Raw genomic sequence first — 24547 nt, forward strand, 5'->3', positions numbered from 1 at the left:
TGACCCTAACTTTCAACATTCTCCCCCTTTTTTCATAGCACACAAGTGCATTTCAACCAGTTTCCTTTGTTTGGGACATTACACAACAAAATGCACAGACTAATAAAGTTAAATTGTTACAAAGTTTTAAACACAAAGAATTAAGGCTATATGAGCTGCAAAGAAATGCCAGCCTGTAGTTCTGGGTTTAGTTGCATTTATCTGAAGCTGTATATTTTTTAACTCACACCAAGTAACTTTTCCAGACAGTGGTCCCAAGTTGAACCTGAAGACAGGTTTTATTCAAGTGGGTTTACCTGAACAAATACACACACTTAACCACAAGGAACAAACAGTACTCAGGAATGAAAAATGTCCCAGGAAGTTCTGTAGATGACTTGCAAGACAAGACTGACACCCCTTCCCCCAGTTAGGTTCATATGTTCACTCAACGCTTCCAGTGCAGCACATATAAAAGGCATTAAAATAAGAGGATTTGAGCCTAGATGACCCGTCTGAACCTAGAAATCTTTGGCAGTGTTGAGGCAGCTGAACTGCAGGTCTGAAAAGATGAGTTGGGTACCAAAACTCTTTTTAAAAGGAGGGATTTCATGCTGTGCAGGCCTTTAAATAGTAGGCCTAAAACTTTTAAAGGTAATTATTTGCTTGAAGTGCAGAGCAAATGAGATATGGATATACTCACACCTGAGTAATCAAATAGCGGAGGTCTACACCCCCCACCCCCCACAACACACTTACACTAACATGTCCAGCTTTCCACAAATATACTCACACCTGAGTAATCAAATAGCCGAGGTCTACACCCCCCACACCCCACAACACACATACACTAACATGTCCAGCTTTCCACAAATATACTCACACCTGAGTAATCAAATAGCAGAGGTCTACACCCCCCACAACACACATACACTAACATGTCCAGCTTTCCACAAATATACTCACACCTGAGTAATCAAATAGCCGAGGTCTACACCCCCCACACCCCACAACACACATACACTAACATGTCCAGCTTTCCACAAATATACTCACACCTGAGTAATCAAATAGCAGAGGTCTACACCCCCCACAACACACATACACTAACATGTCCAGCTTTCCACAAATATACTCACACCTGAGTAATCAAATAGCCGAGGTCTACACCCCCCACCCCCCACAGCACACATACACTAACATGTCCAGCTTTCCACAAATATACTCACACCTGAGTAATCAAATAGCCGAGGTCTACACCCCCCACACCCCACAACACACATACACTAACATGTCCAGCTTTCCACAAATATACTCACACCTGAGTAATCAAATAGCCGAGGTCTACACCCCCCCACAACACACATACACTAACATGTCCAGCTTTCCACAAATATACTCACACCTGAGTAATCAAATAGCAGAGGTCTACACCCCCCACAACACACATACACTAACATGTCCAGCTTTCCACAAATATACTCACACCTGAGTAATCAAATAGCCGAGGTCTACACCCCCCACAGCACACATACACTAACATGTCCAGCTTTCCACAAATAGACTCATACCTGAGTAATCAAATAGCCGAGGTCTGCACCCCCCACACCTCACAACACACATACACTAACATGTCCAGCTTTCCACAAATATACTCACACCTGAGTAATCAAATAGCCGAGGTCTACACCCCCCACAACACACATACACTAACATGTCCAGCTTTCCACAAATATACTCACACCTGAGTAATCAAATAGCAGAGGTCTACACCCCCCACAACACACATACACATACGCTAACATGTCCAGCTTTCCACAAATATACTCACACCTGAGTAATCAAATAGCAGAGGTCTACACCCCCCACAACACACATACACTAACATGTCCAGCTTTCCACAAATATACTCACACCTGAGTAATCAAATAGCAGAGGTCTACACCCCCCACAACACACATACACATACACTAACATGTCCAGCTTTCCACAAATATACTCACACATGAGTAATCAAATAGCAGAGGTCTACACCCCCCACAACACACATACACATACACTAACATGTCCAGCTTTCCACAAATATACTCACACCTGAGTAATCAAATAGCGGAGGTCTATACCCCCCACAACACACATACACTAACATGTCCAGCTTTCCACAAATATACTCACACCTGAGTAATCAAATAGCACAGGTCTACACCCCCCACAACACACATACACATACGCTAACATGTCCAGCTTTCCACAAATATACTCACACCTGAGTAATCAAATAGCAGAGGTCTACACCCCCCACAACACACATACACTAACATGTCCAGCTTTCCACAAATATACTCACACCTGAGTAATCAAATAGTGGAGGTCTACACCCCCCACAACACACATACACTAACATGTCCAGCTTTCCACAATTACGGCATTTTTCTTTTTCTAAAGTTCTTGTAATGCTTATTGTAATTACACATTATGTTAAATATTTATGTGAATTTCAGCTTTCCTTATTGTAACGGCACGTTACGATTCTTCGTATGTCGTTGCTCATCTCTGCCCACTGCATTTTATTCTCCGTTCTATCCTTGATTCTCTTGGAAAAATTAACTTTGATTCAGATAACACTGGGTGAACAATGTATGCCTGTCGCAAACTACTTCATCTGAATTCAGACCAAACTCACAGTTTCCTGCACGCTTTTTCAGCACTACCATACACCATGTCAATTAAACTGTTTCTTGTTGCAGCGACTGTAACAAAATCATTCAACTATTACCAGCATTTTGGGTACAGAATGTCCTTTTTATATTTCCATGATTTTTTGTAGCTTTAATGTTTTTGTGTCTGAAACTGATTTCCAAGTACCCTCTACATGGATTTACCTATTACATTGAGTAATACCACTATTTCATGTCCAGGAATGTCATTCACCGGGGGGGCGGGGGTAGGTTATAGTTAAGGTCCTTACCTCACTATACCTCTCAGCTGTTTTGAGTTTTGCCACACATTTTTGGTCTGTTCCTCATAAAATTTGTTGTTTTCTGGCAAATCTCCAAGGACTTGAAGTCATGAAATATTGACATACCATTTGAGTGTCAGACTTCAAATCTTTCAGAAAATGCAAGCCAACACAAATCCAGTTATTCTAGCAACTTTCTAAGTTCATAAAAGCAACATTTAAAACTTGTCCTTATTGGGAGGCACAGCCTAGATGGCTAACTGGTAACAGCAACTTTTATGAGCTCCACAGTCTAGTGCCAGAATTCAGGAAAATAATCATTTTTATTTTTCAAAAGTAGTAAATTCTTATTAAGGAACCTTAATTCTATAAGAATACCAGATTTTATGCATTTTTATCGAAATTTTCCTGTCAAATAAACTGGAGATAACTTCTTCAATACAGAAATGAGCAACTCTAAGTCTTCACACCCTGAAACTTCACTGAAAAAGGAAATTCAACTGATGTCTGCCACACTACTTGAACTATCTCTCAAAATGGACAGATTTACAGACAACCTTGAAAATCTAAAAGTCAACTGTCAGAAACAGACTGATGTCCTTAATGAAATCTTGCAGCAGCAACAATCAAAAATATTGGATATGGAAACTTCTCTAAGTGACATAGATGAGAGACTTAAGAAAGATGGGTTATTTTCCGTTATCGGGGCAACACTTTAAATGCGGTTGCGGAGCTCCGAATCCATTGTCAAACCATGTCTTTTTGATGTTAATCTTAACAGGTGTGTTACAGCTTCTTTTTTTTAAAATATTATCCATTAAATTATTTTACACACACCCGTTAAGATTAACATCAAAAAGACATGGTTTGACAATGGATTTGGAGGTCAGCAACCGCATTTAAAGTGTTTGGCTGATAACAGAGTAGTACAAAATAAAACAAATCAATTTCTCCATAATATGCATACTATAACATGTATTTATCCTTAATATGCATACTATTAAACATATTCTTTATAAAGTCCTAATCCAAATCTGTAATTAAACTTAATTGGCATCTTGCAGCTACAAAGATGCAACCAGAATCATGGAACAGCTCTTCGGCACTAAGCATTCTTTTTAAAGCCTCAGGTACTGATTTAGCTAGGCTTCACTGACAATGGAAATAACCATTGCTAGGATGTACAAATATATTGTTATCTTACAAGGGCAAGGATATTATGACTATTGAAAAAAAAGACAGGTTTTCCAAATTTTATGTATGTTTATTTTTTACTTTTTGTCTTTGTAACAGCACCTTCAACTTGATCGTTCAACCGTAATCTACTACCTTAACACGTCTATTAACAAGATGTGTGTAAAAATTAAAAATGACTTCTATTTTTTAAAAGTTATTATTAAAACAAATAATTTTACAGATATGTGGTACAGACATGTGAAGGAACTGGATTACTGAACAATCGCATTGAAAGTGTTGCTCCATTAACGGAAAAGTACCGAAAGATGAAACTCATTGTGAATCTCTTTTACAGCAGAATACATGGCTAATCAGTAAAACAGATGATTTAGAGAACAGAGAAAGGAGAAATAACATTAGAATTTTTGGTCTTCCAGAAAAAACAGAAGGTGAGGACATTATTTTATTTCTTAACTCTTGGCTTCCAGACATATTAAACCTAAAGGAAGGTCTATCAAATGGTATAGAAAGAGCACACAGAGCTACAGGGAAACCTATTCCTTCTTCTTCCAATATGCCTCCTAGATCTATTATTATGTCTTATTTAGACAAAGAACTTGTTCTCAAATCTGCCTGGAGAGGTCATCCATTGACATATAATAAGAGCCAAATTAGATATGACAATGACTATTCCTCAAGAGTCTTGGAACTAAGGAAAAAAATATGGCCTTTTGTGAGATTTTTGAAACAAAATAAAATAAAGGCACAACTTGCTTTCCCTGCAAGAATCAGAATCATTTATTCAAATGACATAAGAACATTCAACAATGTCAAAGAAGCTATAACTTTCATCAAAAACAACAGCATAACTACAATTCCAGAAGACATGGATTGGTCATCTTCCACCACTTTAAAAAGAACCTCTGAGAAAAATAACTGGACTGATATGAGAATGAAGAAACTGAAAACTGACCCTAGAAACTCTGGAGTCACTACTACTCTCAAAACATCAACTAGGACTTGATTTCACTTCTAATCATTCAAAAAGTATGTATTTTTTCCTACCATACACCTATAAGAATGTTTTCTTACATTTTCTGATTGAACCTTACTAAGATTACATCTTATATTTCAGGTGTTTAGACTTCTCTAATGGTCCTTAATATAACTACTTACTAAGAACTTGTATAATAACAATAGCTTGTTCAAGTGACACCCTTGATTTTTGCTTCATTAGCAGCAATTAAATGCATGCTGTATGCATTTATACTTTATACAGTTCTTAATTTGAAATGTTTTTTGATTTTTAAATACATATACTACAATAAATGACAAAATCCAAATGGCAAGAGCAAAACAAAGCAGATGTCCCAAAGTAGCATATAAATATCCTTGATACTTCAGTAGTCCACAGTATATGAATGAATAACCGGTACTGCAACTAGTTCAGTATAAAGAATATATAATTTATTTTTCACAAACCGGTTAGCGCTTTCACCAGATGGCTTCATCAGACCTACTAAAACATTTCACTCATCAGTTTAAATACAAAAAATGGCAGGAAAAGCAGCCAGTCTTAAAGTGGAAGAATCAATTATCATTTCCAACCCGTATAAAATCAACTCGACTGTTCAAATATATACAATAAAACAATAATCAATAAAAACATTCATATATATATATCTAATATTTAATGCACTAGAAACATAAATCATACTCAATTCATAGATAAAAATATCTAAAATGTATATGCATGTCCGAAAAATATGTACATACATATCAACATAGATATATATCAAAAAATAAAAAACAAATATTCATGTTACAAAATAAAATAAAACCTGTGATATATATATATGTAAATAGGGGGACTATAAATAGTGAACTATAATATAAAACAAAAATGGATGCATATCTAAACATGACCTAAGCCTTCAATTTCCTCATCTTGAGGAAAGGTTGAATGGGGACCTTACCATTTAATCCAGGGCTTATATCAGATCTGAATCTCATGATCCAGTTAGTTTCCCTCACTTCTGTAAAAGTCTTAATGTCCCCTCCTCTAATACTCCTGAATATATTTTCCACTATTTTAAATCTAAAACTATGCCCCTCTCCTCTCTCTGTGACATGTTTTGCTAGGGCATTGGTCATGGATCTTATCCTGATGTGATACATATGCTCACGCATCCTATCCCTCAGACACCTATTGGTCTTGCCAATATAAAATGCGGAACATCCCAAGCAAGATGCTAAATAAACAACATCAGTGGACATAGAATTGCCCTTAGCTCGAAACGTGAAAGCACCAAAACCAGAAGGATGTATGAATGTAGGATCAGAATCAATCAAAAAGCAAAAATTACAATGATTGCAGGGTGAAGTGATACAGGGTTCATTGGAACTATCCTGTCTACTATCTCTCGGATAACACAACAGTCTCTTCAAATTCATTTTATTCTTATAGACAAATTTAGGTGTAACCCCTATAACTTCTTTTATAATCAGATCCACTGATAAAATATGCCAATGTGTCTTAATTACATCTTTTATAATTCCTACATCTTTAGTATAGAAAATTGGGAAAATTACATTATTAGACTCCATTCCCCCTCTAGGCTTTCTGTCTTCCAGAAGGTCATAGTCATGTGTCCTAGTAGAGAAATAAGGAGCTGCTACATTAGATCTCAACTCATTAATATCTAGCATCCCATTGATCAAATCTCTATTATAATAATTCCGTGCCCCTAACCTCTGATGTAAATCATCTAATCCTTTCCTAAAGTTCAAATCTATCGGATTATATCTAGAGATACGCACGGCCTGTCCTCTGACAATATTATTATATACATATCCAGGATGCATGCTATGTCGATGTAACAGAACATTCTTATGACAGGACTTTCTATATAATCCAGTATTAATCATACCATTTCCCAACTTCTCTACATAAATGTCAAGAAAAGGAATCTTATCAGAAGACCAATCAACAGTAAACTTAAGATATCTAGTAACAGAATTCACCTCACTAACAAACTCATCCAATTCATCAGATGTACCTGTTCATAAAAGGAACAGGTCATCTACAAACCGTCTATAAAATGGGACAAAACTGTTGTAATTGGTCATCTGAAACATATACCTGTATTCCCATTCAGCCATAAAGAGGTTGGTGTAGCTATTGGCATAAGAAGTGCCCATAGCCACGCCATCCCTCTGTAGGAAAATTCTATTATTAAAACAAAAAACATTAGATACCAATATGACTTCCAAAAAAGTCATTAACAAATCTATTTCCGTGCCATCTATGTCTGACATTCTTTTTGCTTTTTGATTGATTCTGATCCTACATTCATACATCCTTCTGGTTTTGGTGCTTTCACGTTTCGAGCTAAGGGCAATTCTATGTCCACTGATGTTGTTTATTTAGCATCTTGCTTGGGATGTTCCGCATTTTACATTGGCAAGACCAATAGGTGTCTGAGGGATAGGATGCGTGAGCATATGTATCACATCAGGATAAGATCCATGACCAATGCCCTAGCAAATTATGTCACAGAGAGAGGAGAGGGGCATAGTTTTAGATTTAAAATAGTGGAAAATATATTCAGGAGTATTAGAGGAGGGGACATTAAGACTTTTACAGAAGCGAGGGAAACTGACTGGATCATGAGATTCAGATCTGATATAAGCCCTGGATTAAATGGTAAGGTCCCCATTCAACCTTTCCTCAAGATGAGGAAATTGAAGGCTTAGGTCATGTTTAGATATGTATCCATTTTTGTTTTATATTATAGTTCACTATTTATAGTCCCCCTATTTACATATATATATCACAGGTTTTATTTTATTTTGTAACACGAATATTTGTTTTTTATTCAGATATATATCTACGTTTATATGCATGTACATATTTTTCAGACATGCATATACATTTTAGATATTTTTATCTATGAATTGAGTATGATTTATGTTTCTAGTGCATTAAATATTAGATATATATATGAATGTTTTTATTGATTATTGTTTTATTGTATATATTTGAACAGTTGAGTTGATTTTATACGGGTTGGAAATGATAATTGATTCTTCCACTTTAAGACTGGCTGCTTTTCCCGCCATTTTTTGTATTTAAACTGATGAGTGAAATGTTTTAGTAGGTCTGATGAAGCCATCTGGTGAAAGCGCTAACCTGTTTGTGAAAAATAAATTATATATTCTTTATACTGAACTAGTTGCAGTACTGGTTATTCATTCATATACTGTGGACTACTGAAGTATCGAGGATATTTATATGCTACTTTGGGACATCTGCTTTGTTTTGCTCTCGCCATTTGGATTTTGTCATTTATTTTGGTTTTCAGCTTTTTTGGCAAGCGCATTAACTCCTAAAAGGCTTATATTTCTTTTGACATATACTACAATATTTTATAATTTAGACTTTAGTTACTACTCTACTCAATTTTAGCGTTCTAACATTCCATTATGACTGTTTACTGTCATGCTTGTTTAAAACAGCCTCGAGCTAACAAATGTCTCTCCTCTGAAATAGAATCTACATAATTAACATGGAAGCTCTCATCCTAAAATATAGGAATATGAAGACTTGAATGTTTTTTACACACAGTTATAGATAAATTAAACTAAATTAACCTCACCTATTATCAAAATAACTCATGTACTATCTATCCCACACATTTATGCCGCATAAGTATATACAGCTTTATAGTTGTTACTGACAAGAGCTTTCATCTCACATTCTTTGACTTCACTTGTCTATTCTGATTGATTAAATAGTCTGTTTAGTTGAGATATTATTTATTTACTAAATATTAATGTCTTCTATGGTTAGAAAATGTTTCAGTTTTTAGGAGGGTGTCTGTCTAGATCAGTTCGTGTTATACATCAGTGAGTACACTGTACCGATTTACACTGTCGCTTTACTGTTGAGTCATGCACTGTTTAGTTTAAGGATGTATGTTTGGCTAGGCTAGTTTGTGAATTTAGAGATAAAATAAAGAAGGTTCTGTATATTTTCTAGATGAGGATAGATGCTATGGTGTGCGGTGCATGTTTTTGCTGTTATATCTGTCAACTGCGCGAATGATGATGTGGGGAGGGCTGAGGCTCCTTGAAGATTGGTGGTGAACAGTGCCCATTATGGGATTTGACAGTTTAGTTTACTGTGTTGTTGTGTTTCGTGATTGCCTGGGGATGATGAAATATGTGAACAGGTTTGTCCTTGTTGGGCCATTGGAGAACTGTCGATGTAGTTGTGGATCTGTTGCTATGTGGTCTCATACATTGTTAACACTTATTTTGGGTGCTTTCCATTGCCGGGCAAGTGCTTGCAGTGATTGCATGGCTGTTGCATCGGGCAGTTGTTTTGAGGGGGAGAGACATTGGCGTGCTGCAGAGTTTGTCTGGTTTCTGTGGGAATGTGGACGGTCGAGGAGTGTGCAGTGAGTGTAAGTTAGTAAATTACCCCTTTCATTCATTTTTTGAGAACAATTGTCAGGGAGGATGTCTGATTTGGGGTCTGTGTCCCTCTGTTTTGTTTAGATTGCCCAGATCTCCTGTGGTGGTGGGATGGCAGTTATGCATTATGTGTTGTGTAGTGGCTTGCTATGAGTGAATGCGGATGTGTGTGGTGCTTACAGGTAGGCTGTTAGTGGTTTTTGGGGTACTCGATCCTAGAGCTTCTTCCGTTTAAACAGCCAATGTCCCTTGTCTTGGAGATGGAAGCTTTAGAGCTGGAATGTGCTCAAATTGGTGCTCATGAGTGCAGAAAATAGGATAGCTGGTCGCTGTTCTGGTGTTTTATTCCTTTATAGTTGTACGGTTCAACTCTTGTGTAGATGTCCATTCGAAATGGTTGATCTGCCCCTACCTATACCTCTCAACTAATGCAGATTTGTTTTGGATTTTAGTTGAGCCTCTTAACTTGTCATGATAGTAGTGGCTTAAGATGAATGTCATTCTATATTTGAAAGCTATAAACTTGTAACATTCAGAACATGTATGTTAACTCAGTCCGCTATCCTGTCAGGTTAATAGACGAAGTGATTATTTTTAAATTTGCACTCAGTTTTTTTGGCTATGTATAAAGCTACTAATTCCCACTAAGTTATTGTAATGCCACTAGTTTCTAGCACCCTGCATACAGCTGTTTTCGCAACAGATTTTTGTTCTCAATTTACATCAGTTATGCACCTCAGTAACGTCTCTATATATAGTTTTTATGTCATCAGTTTAGGTTCTCTATAGCCAGTACTATATGCCTAATTTGTAAGTAAGTGAGGCTGGTGAGTCTTTAATGTTGGCTGAGGTTTTATCCCGTATCTTAATGTAATAGAAAAGAAGTGTGTGTGGTATTCACATCACCATCAGCGATCACAGTTATTCTTACAACAGACATCCTATGAAACAACAAAGCATTTAGTGTAGGAAGTGACGGGAGACAGTCTAAATTAACTATAGCAGATGCTTAATGGGTAAATTAGTATTTTTCTTTCTATTTATTTAAAACTATAGACAAGATTAAATGCATAGTAGGCAGAAGTGGACTATGATGTTTGCAGATGACATTGTGATCTGTAGTGAGAGTAGGGAACAGTTGGAGGAGACCCTGGAGAGGTGGAGATATGCTCTAGAGAGAAGAGGAATGAAGGTCAGCAGGACTAAGACAGAATATATGTGTGTGAATGAGAGGGAGGATAGAGGAATGGTGAGGATGCAGGGAGTAGAGCTGGTGAAGGTGAATGAGTTTAAGTACTTGGGATCAACAGTTCAGAGTAATGGTGAGTGTGGAAGAGAGGTGAAGAAGAGAGTACAGGCAGGATCAAGTTGGTGAAGAAGAGTGTCAGGAGTGATTTGTGACAGACTAGTACCAGTAAGAGTGAAAGGGAAGGTCTACAAGAGGGTAGTGAGACCAACTATGTTATACGGGTTGGACACAGTGGCATTGACAAAAAGGCAGGAGTCAGAGCTTGACATGGCAGAGTTGAAGATGTTAAGATTTGCTGGGTGTGATGAGGATGGACAGGATTAGGAATAAGTATATTAGAGGGTCAGCCCAGGTTGGAAGGTTTGGAGACAAAGCCAGAGAGGCAAGATTATGTTGGTTTGGATATGTGCTGAGGAGGGATGCAGAGTATATTGGGAAAAAGATGCTAAGGATGAAGCTGCCAGGTAACAGGAAAAGAGGAAGGCCTAAGATAAGGTTTATGGATGTGGTGAGAGAGGACATGCAGGTGGTTGGTGTGACAAAGCAAGATGCAGAAGACAGGAAGAAATGGAAACAGTTGATCTGCTGTGGCGACCCCTAACAGGAGCAGCCGAAAGAAGAAGGCAGAAATGAACTTGCAAGTATTGATTCTTTGTTTTAATTTGCAAACATATAATATAAGCTATCTGTTTAGTTAAATTTCTGATCCAGATTTCTCTATGGGTTATGTTTAGCAAATTTGAAATGGGTTTTAAGAATATTTACCTTTAAGATGACAATAAATAATAAAGATATGCATAACAGCTCAGTATAAATATGACATTCTAGAGAATATAAATTGCCATAATTCTGGAATAAGATGCTTATACTTTCAATTATAAACAATACTTCATATCTTTTTGATTTGGGTAAATTCATAACACTAGTACTGACTTCATGTATTTAATAACTTAAGACATTTTCTTTGCGTATAGTACAATGGAACTAATACAGAATTTTGATTTGGGATTGACTGCGCTGTTAATCACTACCCAAAAAGAATGTAAGTAATATTATTAATAACTTAGTGAACCAGTACATTACTAACTTTATTATCCTTGTATTAATGAATATTGATATTGAGGAAATCTGTGGCTGCTGATTTATAATAGTTCTTCAAACATCCTATTGATAGTTAAAAATGAAATTCTTTACACAGTGGCAATAATGATGCTTTACATCTAGTGTACTTTGTTCTGTTATGCTTATTCACCGAGTAATTTTATAATCTAAACATGCCAGAAATGAAATTGGATAAATATTTGTATTTTAATAAGTGTGATGCTTCTATATCTGGCATGCTTCATTGAGTTTACTGTGTGTAATTTGATTGTATGCTATATTATTTAAATACTAAAAGTTTACAAGTTTAATTCCCACAATATGTTCAAAACTATAGTATTTTTATAGTATAATGGACTCAAAAGACAGAAGGGATTTTCTTAGTCATCGTTAGATACTTAATTTCAACTCTAGTAAATGAACTTACTTATACTAACTTTGCTAATGGCTAGTATATTCTTTAATTTAAAATAGTTAAGGCATTGACAAAGTAGATAATATGTAAAATTTATGTATTTATGATTATTTATGCATCTGTTTATTTATTACTAAACTATGACTATTTTATTTGGTTACAGTATTTATCATTAAATAGGATTCATCAATCATTATACCTAGACTTTCTACTTTGATTATTTTATAACTTAGAATTAATGTTTCTATTATATGAAATCTTCTTTTGTTCTATACACTTACAATTACTTAAAATTCTATTTGCTCCCATTAACAATTGTTTTGAATAAGCTGCTTCTATTACATCAGTTTCAAATCTGTTTCCTTTATGTATTACAAAGTTCATCTAATCATTCAATTCTAACAACAAAAGTAGATATATAAATTAATTTTAGATCTCCTATTAACTCATACTGGATCTCAGACATGTTATTGTCATTAATCACTTTTTGTTTGTCATGAAAGTTAATCTGTTTGAACTTATATGTCCACTCAGATTAGAAGTGCATGTCACTTCATGTTTGTTAAAGTTTTTAATAAACTCTTTATTAATATGGTTACTCTTAGTTATTTTTTATTCAGTATTCAAATCTTCATTTTATTGGCCTATCTCTAATAAAACTTTATACAATTTGTTAGGGAGAACTAACCTAACTATTTCACGCAATTTTTTTTCTAGATAAAGTTACACTCTTTATCATCCAGTCAATACCAAACATGAAAACTTCAATTAACTCACGAGAAAGTCATACTTGATGGATTTAACCTTACTATCCTTAAATGTTAATGGATTAAACAATCCAAGGAAAAGATCCAATTTAATTAGATACTTGAAACTAAATAAAATTCAGGTTGTATTTATTCAAGAATCCCATCTAAAATCAGATGATAATTTTAATTGGAATCCACTGGAATATATAAATCTATCTTGCTCATCTTACAAGAAAAAAACAAAAGGAGTTTTAATACTTTGGAGGAAAAAAATGTCATCGTTCTCCAAATTATTTATAAGTAAAAAGGCAAAAAAGGTCTTATTTCAATTGTAATAATAAGATTTAATAATAGAATATAGACACTTGTTAACACCTATTGGTTTCATGGTATAGGGATAGGAACTGTTAGGAAACATTTAGAGCTAATTAACAAAGTTTATAAGGGTATTTTGATTCTAGGAGGAGACTTCAACTGAACTTTAGACATTTCTGAAACCTCGAATAAAAAGCACTTCCATCTTACTTCTCTATGAAAAGCTCTAAGAAATTGGTGTGAGAACCTAAATCTAATTGACACCTACAGTTATCCTAACTCACAATCCTTTTCTCATAGAGATTATAGATTTGGCACCCAAACCAGAATTGATAAATTTTATGCAGCTCAAGAATTAAGTATGGAAATAATTAACTTTTCTATATTCCCTTGCCCCTTTTCGGATCATAATTCACTTATTTTAAAACTTGAAATGGATTTTAAAAGGTTGCTCTTCACAACAAGGATACCAGCATACATCACCAAACTACCACAATTCAAGCCATGGTTAGATCAAAACTTTCTTGACATTAACCATTCAAATGATATATGTTTGACAATTATCTGGGATACACTAAAAGCTTACTTATTTGGTAAAATTCTAGCTTGGTTTAAAAATAAGGCTAAAGAATGGGAATCGTAACTTCATAATATTCAAAATAAGCTTATAATTATCAATAAAGATAATTCACAACATCCAAAAACAAAAAAGAAAACAATTACAGACTTAAATAACAAATACAATGAAATATTAACTCATAAAACAAATTTGGCATTAGAAAAACTAAAAATCAACTTACACTTAATGTTGCCCAAACATCTGCATAATCTTTCAATGAGAGTTAAAAGACAAGCCTCAGATAACAATATTACAAAAATCATTCATGAAGGTAGAAACAATAAAATGGTATCAGACATTAATGATATTCTTGAAGCCTTTAAATATCATTACTCTGACCACCAACTCAGTAATTCAGCACAATTTCAACATATAGATGTAGATAAAAGTTTACTTAAAATAAATAAAATTCCAGATAAACTAAAATCTGAGATCTTAAAACAAATTTCTCTTAAAGAACTAGTTGATAAAATTAAAGAAATCAAAAATAATAAAGCCCCCGGGATAGATGGAATTATAATGGAACTATGCAAGTTATTTCCTCCCTCAGCCATCTCAATTTTCCATAAAACCTTAAATGTAATTCAGACCGATAATTTAATTCCTCCCTCTTGGGAATATTCTTTAATCACTTCTATATTAAAAGAAAATAAAGATCCAAAACAATGTAATTCCTATAGACCAATTTCTTTGCTAAATAATGACTACAAGATATTTGTATCCTTTTTTGTAAATAGAATTAAAAAATCCTTAACACATATTATAAATTCTGATCAGCCTGGCTTTATTTACAATAGGCATACTTACAATAATATTTTAAGAATACTGTCCCTTATCAACATTTTAAATAGGGACGGTCGAGAAGCTCTTCTAATAGCTCTCGATATTGAAAAGCTTTTGATACGCTGAAATGGGATTATCTCTTCAAAGCTTTAGAAATCTTTGATTTTTCATCTCATTTCTTTACTTTGATACACAAGATTATTTTTATATAGATTATTTATGTAAAACTAGGCCCTTTTACTTCAGAACCCATTAAAATACTCAAATGTACAAAGCAAGGCTGTCCTTTGTTGCCCGTTTTATTCGCTCTTGCAATAGAATTATTTGCTATTACATTATGCCAAAACATAAAAATTTAAGGTATAGACATTTATGATCAATTTAATTCCAAAATCGTGCTCTTTGCGGACAATATACCTTTAACTCTGAGTGTCTCACAAGAATCTCTTAAAGAGTTAGATCTACAGACTAAAAGGTTCTCTGATAGCTCTGGTTTATTTATAAGTAAATCTAAATCTAATTATATGCATTTAAATAAAAAAAAAACAAAATTCTTTCATAACTCCAGTCCATTTAACAGGAAAACAGGTCTCTTCTATAAATTACCTAGGAATTATTATGGATGACAATATTAATAACACTCTATCTACAAATTATAAAAAAATCTTAAATACCATATAACTACTCACTGACAAGTGGAATAAAGTATTCCTAAAGTTTGAAGATAGACTTCAATTAATAAAGATTGTATTATTACCAAAAATAAACTATATAGTTCAAGTCATTCCAATGCTACCTAATAAAAAACTATTACAAGACATAAATAAAATGCTTTTAAATTTTCTCTGGTTCCCTAAATGAAACAGGATAGCCTATGCTCACCATATTAGACCCTTGAAAATGGGAGGAATTAATTTTCCAGACTTAGAGACATATATTAAGGCTTCTATATTCAAAATAGTTTTCAACTGGATAGACCCAAAAATTTCATCAGCTTGGAAATACCTCCATATTTCTATTTTTTTAAATGAGAATAAATTCACAAAATTACTCTTTCAAATGATCAAATAAATACATTTTGGAAAATATGTCTTAATTTACAATTTAACGTTTCGGAACCCACCAACTCAGTCTTCATAAACTACATCTACAACTCATTTAGATCTTTCATAAACTCAAAACTTAGACATTAAATTATGGTGGGAACTCTTAATTCCTTTCAAAATAACTAAAAACTTTCCCAACAAATTACATGAAAACATTATAAATAATTGGGAACTAAAAAAAATTACCTGTTGGCAACATTGTATTAGTAACTCATCAGTCTTAAACATATAACAAATAATAAACACCTTTGATATTCCAAATTCAGACTGGCTTATACTTCAAAGCATCTTATTTCATGCTCAAGAGTTATACAGAATAATCAATAATTTCTCCTTTAGTTCTGAACCAAAATGAATTCCCATTATCCAAGAAACGATCTATAATAATCATAATTGGTCTAATTTAACCTCAATGCTCTATAAAAACGTAATAATCTACAAAGTTAATCCAAAACAAAACTTCTGGAACTTTATTACTAAAGGTCATCAGATTAACCTTTCCTCTGAAAACAAAATTAAATGTATTGTATTCTATTAAATTAGCTTCCAATCTACAAGCGTGGAAGATTTTTTTCATGGAAATTCTTACACAGGGCGTTTTACAGTCCCAATAGGATAGCTAAAATGGACTCTTCTAAATAATTGTTTTGTTGGAGATGTTCTCAGAATTGTAATGCTGATTGGATTCATATATTTTTTGATTGTATCAAAATTAAAAAATTCTGGGAGGAGATTGGAAATTTTCTTCAAGCTATTTTTTTCAGATTCCTTCATACTAACTAAATCCATGATTTTTCTGAATGCAACTGAAACAAATGTTATGAGCAAGAAGATTTTGTATATGCTATTGACTATACTAGCAATTGCTAGAAAATGTATTACAAGAAAATGGAAAACCATCTGAACCCAACTTTCAAGAATTTATGACTCTACTAGAAGAAACAATACATATGGAAACAAAGGTAAAAGAAACAAGAATCTTACCTAATAAATGGATCAACAATCCTTGGAAGAAAGTTCTTTCTCTCAGTGAGAATTTAAAGATCTCCACATCTTCTTAGTACTTGGAGAAATTACACTGATTTTTTTTGTTATGTGTAACTACCTCTCTCTAACTCTGTTATTCTCATTTTTTTCATATAGGCCATATGTACATATTGTATATAGTTTGTATTTTGTTTCATTTGTATTCTAGTAGAAATTATGTTTTGTCTTTTTGAAAATCAATAAAATATTTGAAAAAAAAAAACTTGTCCTTATTTTTGGGCCTTTGTTCTCCCATTATTGTACGGTTTGCTCAGATTTCTTGCTCTAAGTTGAGAGGTATGCAAGGTACATAATTTGATTCTGATCTTTGGTTATTGGCTAGGCCTACAATAGTCTGCAGACTGATTGGACGACATACACAAGTACTAGCCTATGGAAAGCTGCCCAGTTCTTGCAGTGTATCATACTGACCAGAATTCTACAGCTAGAAACGGATTCTTCCAAAATGAGTTTGCTGTAGCACACTTTATCACCACTTTTTTCTTCTTGATGAACTGCATTGTAAAAGAACATACAAAGAGACCAGACGTACTCCGGGTACACCTTGGCACTAGGATTATACAGTCACAATATGTTGGATGATGACTTTGGGTTATATCCCTCTTGTGAAATGAAGTCAACAAGTGGCAACATATAATCGGTGAATAAAACACATAGTTAAAAATGGCTGTGTAAAACGCTGTAATGGTACCAACAGAATTTCTGAAATCATGTTATCACAAAGAATTCAATATTTCTGTGTATGATCCCAGAGTTGTTTGTATATAAAAAAGTTGTTATAGGGAACAAATATTCTGGAGGTCTGTATTCTTCATGGTTTGCTTTTTTGGGACAGGTACTTAAAGGCTGTAGGAAAGGTACAAGTCATTAAGGAAAAGGTGAGGATATATCAGTGAGAGATGCTGCTATGAAAGGATCTGACAGTTTTGTGAAGATGGTATGCAGTTTTGAGAGACAAGAGCAGACAGACTTTTCATTTATGTTGAGAAGAGCCATTTTGACTTTTTTAACAAGGAGTTTTCCAAGGTAAAATGGTGGTCTGTAAGTTGCTAAGGTACATAGTTAGGAGGATTGAATTTGGGAGTTTTATGTTGTATTGTCAGTTGGCGAGGGGGTAATTGTTGGTTGTTATTTGTGTCTATTAGGAGGTTTCTATCATATTTAACAAAGTTAAAGCTTCCTGTTGTATTATTGTCTGATTTTGTGGAGTCAGTGATGTTGCCTGTTAAAAATTCTCTCTCTTTACCAAAGCATTTTCAAATGGAGGAATCATGGATCCGATTCCTCCCCAAACCTACCCCCTCCCAGGGGCACATGTATGCTACAACACATGCTAACCCTCTCAGAATAGCACACTGTTACAGGAAGGATGCCTTAGGTTCATTGGTGTGGGTGATACACCTGCTACATTCCTGCCGGTGTCGCCTGTCCAGCAAGCTGAACCAGAAGCCTCCCATCAAGAAGAATGACCCTGTGTTAGCAGGTCATTCTCATCCTCCCACCCCCAGTCCCTCTGCCCCCCCCCCCCATGTTCCTAATCAAATGCAGGTCATCTGTGTCAAAGTCTAAAAGCTTAATTTGTATGCACATCCTATGTGTATGTGACAGCCAGGGTGTATGCTTGCATGTGTTGGTCTGTGTGTTAATGTGTGTACACATGGCAGCCAGTGTGTATGCTTTTGTGTGGGTGTGTGTGTGTGTGTGTGTGTGTGTGTGTGTATTTATATATTATTTTATACACACACACACATACACACACACACACACACACACTAGGGCTGTGTTTTACCTTATGTCCATTACTAGCTGGGATAAGCTATACCTCCCTCACAACGTCGACTAGAATAAAAAGTGCATAATAGAAAACATACTGAGCAAATTACTTATAAGCTGAATCACAAAACCATAATACTTTGTTGACTCAGGCAAGTGTTGACAAAGACATTTTGCTGTCTTGGCAACATTGCTAAAAAAACAGAAGTTTGTTTCTGGTAGTTATGGGACTGGAAGCTTGTCAAGAACTTGGGGTAAGTGTGAATTTCTAACCTAACAGATGGATATGACGAATTCTGTGGTTCACAAATGTATACATTTTCTTAAAAGATACCAAAAGATTATTTTTCTCCCTGCTGGTTATTAAAGATTATGGTGTCATATTGAAAAAGTTGTGGCAAAAGCAATGTAATTCTGAAAAAGGTATACCATGCCTGCATTAGCAGTGGTAAATTTTATTTTAAAATATATATCTTACAGAAATCTGTACTTGTTCCATGAATACCCACATTCCCAGAGTGACATGCAGCAAAAACTGACGTTACCAAAACCCAGGCATTTAATTAAAACTGCCAAGGCCAAATCTGAGAAAAAAACACACTCAAAGTACAACCACTAGCTAAATTAGGAACAAACTCCTAGGTTACCCATTGGATTGCAAACTGGCTAAAAGATGAAGTTAGGATAGCAGAAGCTACTGTCACAAAAAAACTTGTCCCACAGGGGTCTGTGCTGGGGGCCACTCCTTTTTGGCATCTATTTCTCTGAAGTCAAAGCAAGCAAAGGGTCTATGGTTGCTCTGGTTTGTGAATTACTGGAAGATGTGAACTGTCATTGCACCCCCGAAAGACTCACCAACCTACAGGAAGGTTTGTCCCACAGAAATAGCTGATGTCAGAGTCATGGACTAAAGCTAAATGCCAAAAAGATCATTGTGTCCTTTGGAAAACCGACTGCCCCAGGGAACTATCTCACTGACAATACACTTGTAAAAGTAGAACTAGTAGTTAGGGATTTGGAACTTACACAGATAGTGACCTAGCATTGAACCAACATGTGTCCACAGTTGTAAAAAAGTCCTTTTATATTATGCAGCTTATAAGTAAAGGGGCATCTTCTAGGTCCAGAGATATCTTCCCACTTTATTCAGCCCTCATTAGGCTCATCATGGAGTACAATGCCCCTCCTGATATTTGCAACAACTATTAGAACCTCAGAGAGTTTCTTACAAAAAGAATATTGGGCCTAATACCTATAGTCCATGGATTACCTCAAACTTCTGTCACTATACTCTGTCTCATACAAACTACTAAGCGCTGACCCATAGTCCATGGATTACCTCAAACTTCTGTCACTATACTCTGTCTCATACAAACTACTAAGCGCTGACCCATAGTCCATGGATTACCTCAAACTTCTGTCACTATACTCTGTCTCATACAAACTACTAAGCGCTGACCCATAGTCCATGGATTACCTCAAACGTCTGTCACTATACTCTGTCTCATACAAACTACTAAGTGATGACCCATAGTCCATGGATTACCTCAAACTTCTGTCATTATACTCTGTCTCATACAAACTACTAAGCGGTGACCCATAGTCCATGGATTACCTCAAACTTCTGTCACTATACTCTGTCTCATACAAACTACTAAGCGATGACCCATGGCTGCTTTATATACAAGGCATCCTCTGACTCAGTATTTACAGACCTACCTCACATACACAAGTCTAATGGTACTAGGAATGCCTAGTCCAGGGACCTAAACTTCTTCTGAAACAAACAGAACAGTTTGGAGAGACAGATAACTCTCAGAGGATACCACTGCTCTGGAATAGGCTTCTCATCCGTGTACAATTTTTATTTATTTTTATTTTTTATTTATTTTATATTTGTTGACCGGGCTAGTCTAGCTGGATACATATCCTTTTTCAGTAGAGGCCCGTGGAGAAAAGCTCCAAGTATGATAAGATTACTACATACAATAGTTAGAATAAAAAACAAGCTTAAAAATACATTTTGAGGCACAAAATGATTGTAAAGAGAGTACAAGCAATTTGAGTGATCAAAGTTACAAAGTCTTGGTATAGGTTTTAAACAGCAATTAAGCCATGAGTTATAAGGTACAATCAGCACAAGTTCATACAATATTTGACAAGAAAAGCAAATTGGCACGAAAAGCAAACTGACATTCACTTAGTCAAAGAGGGAGAAGAGAGTAGGCTGGAAGATATAAATAGAGAAGAGTTAGCTTGTAATAGTTAGAACTATGGTGGGGCAGTAGCCCAGGAGGTAGGGGGAAAAGGGGCAGAGAAAGGAGAATAAGAATATTTAGTCAGGCCAATGTATTTTTAGATGATCTTTGAGGTGTTTCTTACAGAGTGGAGTAGATGAAAGAGAGGTTAGTGTTGTAGGAAGGTTGTTCCAGATTCTGCCCACAACATTGGTAAAGAGTGATTCCCCAGCTTTGTTATTAGATTTAATGTTGGCAATTAGTAACTTGCTAGCTGAGCATAGCATTGTAAGATTTTTATATGGGGAGATCAGGTTAGAGAGGATAGGAGTATTAGTAGGGTGGTACAGAATTTTTTGTGTGATTACAAGTTGACTATATCGTAGTTGGTTTTGTAGTTCTAACCATTTGAGTTGTTTGAGGTTGAGACAGTGGTGGGTTCTATAGGGAGAGCCAGTTACAAATCTGACTATATTATTATAGCTAGATTCAAGCTTGGTAAGATTGTGGTTAGACAGATTGGTATAAATGGCAGAAGCATAGAATAGGGTAGAAGTAAGATGAGCCTGGGCAATGGAAGTTCTAGCCAGTTGTGTAAGGAAGGGTTTGATTCTATACAGAGAGCCCAGTTTTTTATTGATAGTTTGAATAGTATTATTGATCTGGTCATCAAAGCTGAGGTTGTGATCAATGGTTATACCCAGAAGGCGTGCAGTAGGATCAGGGGAGATACAAGTTCCATTATAGGAGGTAATAGTGAAGTGGATCTGTGGTGATTTTTGAGTGGGAGTGAAGAGTAATAGTTTGGTTTTCTTGGGGTTGAGGAGGAGACATTGATCAGTAAACCATTTTTCTACAGAGTTAAATACCATTTGCGTAAGGGTTTGGAGAGAGGATGAGGACTTGGCAGTACAGATTAGAGTAGAGTCATCAGCGTATTGTATGCAAGTGGCTTGTGGAACAACAGTATAGAGATTGTTAATAAAGATAGAAAAAAGAAGAGGGCCTAGGATAGAGCCTTGAGGGACTCCAGTGTTCACAGGGAGGGGTGTGGAAAGATTGTTGTCCCAGAGAACTGCTTGATGTCTGTTATCTAGATAGGATTTAAACCAAAGAATAGCTTGTGGGTCAAGAGATTGGGTTTTTAAAGTACTGATAAGTAAGCTATTGTTGACCATATCAAAAGCTTTTGATAGGTCTATAACAGAGCAGATGAGAGAGAGTTGTTGTTGTACAGCTGAACAAGTCATAGCTTGTCAAGAGAGAGGTCCTCCTGCAAATACCTTCCATTTGCAGATTGGGAGTACAGTCATAACAGGAGTAGTATAAAAAAAGGAAGAAAAATAAATAATGACTTCTTCAGCTGTACAACAACAACTCTCTCTCATCTGCTCATTTGTGTCATTATTCAAATGTAATTTAGTCCAGTGAATGGCAAGTAGGAAATTTACCTCAGGACTGACCCCCTATCCTCCTAGTGCTTAAAAGTCCTGCCTCTTGTAGGGTCACCCAATATACTGAAGGAGTGACCATAACAGTTAGATCTTTTTAAAATGAAAATTATTTAAATAAGATTATGGAAAGGATAGTTAAATACCTATGGGATAACACAGCTATGTGACAAATGGCCAACACGGCTGCTTAAAATGTCCACAAACGATGACAGCCTAGTACTCTCTTACGAGCCTATAAAACAGTACGATTTCCACTTTCTCCAAATGCACTAGGAATTAAAACAGAAACATGAACATACTTCAGAATGCTAACGGAACATATTATTATTATTTAACATTTGTTTACCAGGATGGCCCAAACTGGACAACTAGTGCCCGTTTTCAGCGGAGTCCTGGGGGGATAAGCCCCAGAAAAAATTACAGAATATAAACAATATATATATATATATATATATATATATATATATATATATATATATATATATATATATATATAACAATAACTCAGGTTGCAAATGTAAAAGGTTAATACAGTAATTCAGAGGAATTATATACAAGAATAAGAGTACTACTCTGTAGTCAAGTAGCGTTATAGTATACTATAAGCATGCAAACAATATTACAGCATGTACACAGAGAGAGGGAGAAATACAGCAGATTGTCTGAGTGGACTCTCCATAAGCAAAATGGGAGAAGAGAGAGGTCCTCCTGCAAATACCTTCCATTTGCAGATTGGGAGTACAGTCATAACAGGAGTAGTATAAAAAAAAGGAAGAAAAATAAATAATGACTTGTTCAGCTGGCCAAAGTGGCAGAGTCCTTTCTCAGAGATGACATCTTTCTTCACAGGTCCAAATCCCAATGGGAGACCATTCTCACCGAAAAATTTTTAAATAATATTTTAGCCTTTAGTCCTCTCATGGCCATTAAGCCACAAGCACTTGGTCTATCAAGTCTTTCTGACTCTTCATATTTCATGATACAAGAGGGAGAATGCAACAGCTATAAATAATTACTGCCATTTGGCAAGGGATTAGCAGACTTATTTTTATGTTCCTAATACATTCACTGACCATGATGCAACTTTCACTATGTCTGACCCTATGAAGTGCATGTTTCATCATAGCCATGACTTCAGTTAGAGCACAGCTATGTCATTTGACTGGCTCACATTCTGCAGAATCTTTAGCAATAGTGTTGTAATTCAACTCTTCCCACAGGTGGAGCTCTTGTGGCAGGTCTCAACTGCCATTCTTCCTCCCCGGATGGGCAAATCAACATTAGCAGCTCATGTCTGTCCTTTCATGATTGGCTTCTCCAGCACATGGGCTACTAAATGAACCTGTGTTATCTGAGGTTTAGTCACAGCCAAAACCTCTGCCATGGATCTTAATACTGTGATGATAAAATTTACTACCATACACCAGTAAAGAAAACCAGTAAGATGAAGGAATGTAGAAACCAGGAAATGTTTTTGACTTTTCCATCCAGAATATAACTCTGGGGAGCATTATTGGGGACAAAAATTTCAACAGCAGTTTTCAAGTTATTGCAACATACCTGGGAATTCCACTGAAAAAGCCATGCTGATGAACAGTAAAAGTAGGTGGGACTTCATTATGATTGTGCAGCTGATGCCTTCTTATCTACCAGTAAATTGGGATATTCAGTGTTTGTAGTACGAAGCAAAAGTTGATGATTCTTTTCAAATCATCTGTCTTCCTGGAGAGAGAAAAAAAAGTGTTTCATATTTTAACTAAATCATTAAGGAAAAGGTATGCTTTCCTATCAATCATCATTACATCATAATAATAAACATTAAGTATAGTACAATGTAATAAAACATTGGAAGGTGTACTTTTAGACAGAAATGAAAAAGCACATTTTCAAATGTTATATCTTTTTATTTCCTGCAGTTTTTAATATGAAAACCTTACTGCCACTTAATGTTCCATGCTGAGAACAAAACCATCAGCAGACAGTTTTATTTTACAAGACTTTTGTATAACTTTTTATATGTCTACCCCATAAAAATGAATGTTTAACCTTAAACACCAAAATACCTATCTGATATCATAGCAGCAAATTAAATAAACGATAGTATTTT

At 35.3% G+C, this 24547-nt stretch overlaps 1 protein-coding gene across 1 annotated transcript in view; it reads right to left on the minus strand.

The window, feature by feature from the left end:
- Positions 1 to 24547, minus strand: part of ALPL (alkaline phosphatase, biomineralization associated) — a 693762-nt gene that overhangs the window by 445526 nt on the left and 223689 nt on the right. The window contains exon 2 of the mRNA XM_044063160.1: positions 24001 to 24162. Coding sequence (XP_043919095.1) covers positions 24001 to 24058 — 58 coding nt within the window. The 5' untranslated portion in view covers positions 24059 to 24162. The remainder of the gene's footprint in view (positions 1 to 24000; positions 24163 to 24547) is intronic.

Source organism: Protopterus annectens, chromosome 2.part1, assembly GCF_019279795.1.
Source record: "Protopterus annectens isolate FY-2018-M chromosome 2.part1, PAN1.0, whole genome shotgun sequence".
NCBI classification, from domain to species: Eukaryota; Metazoa; Chordata; order Ceratodontiformes; family Protopteridae; genus Protopterus; species Protopterus annectens.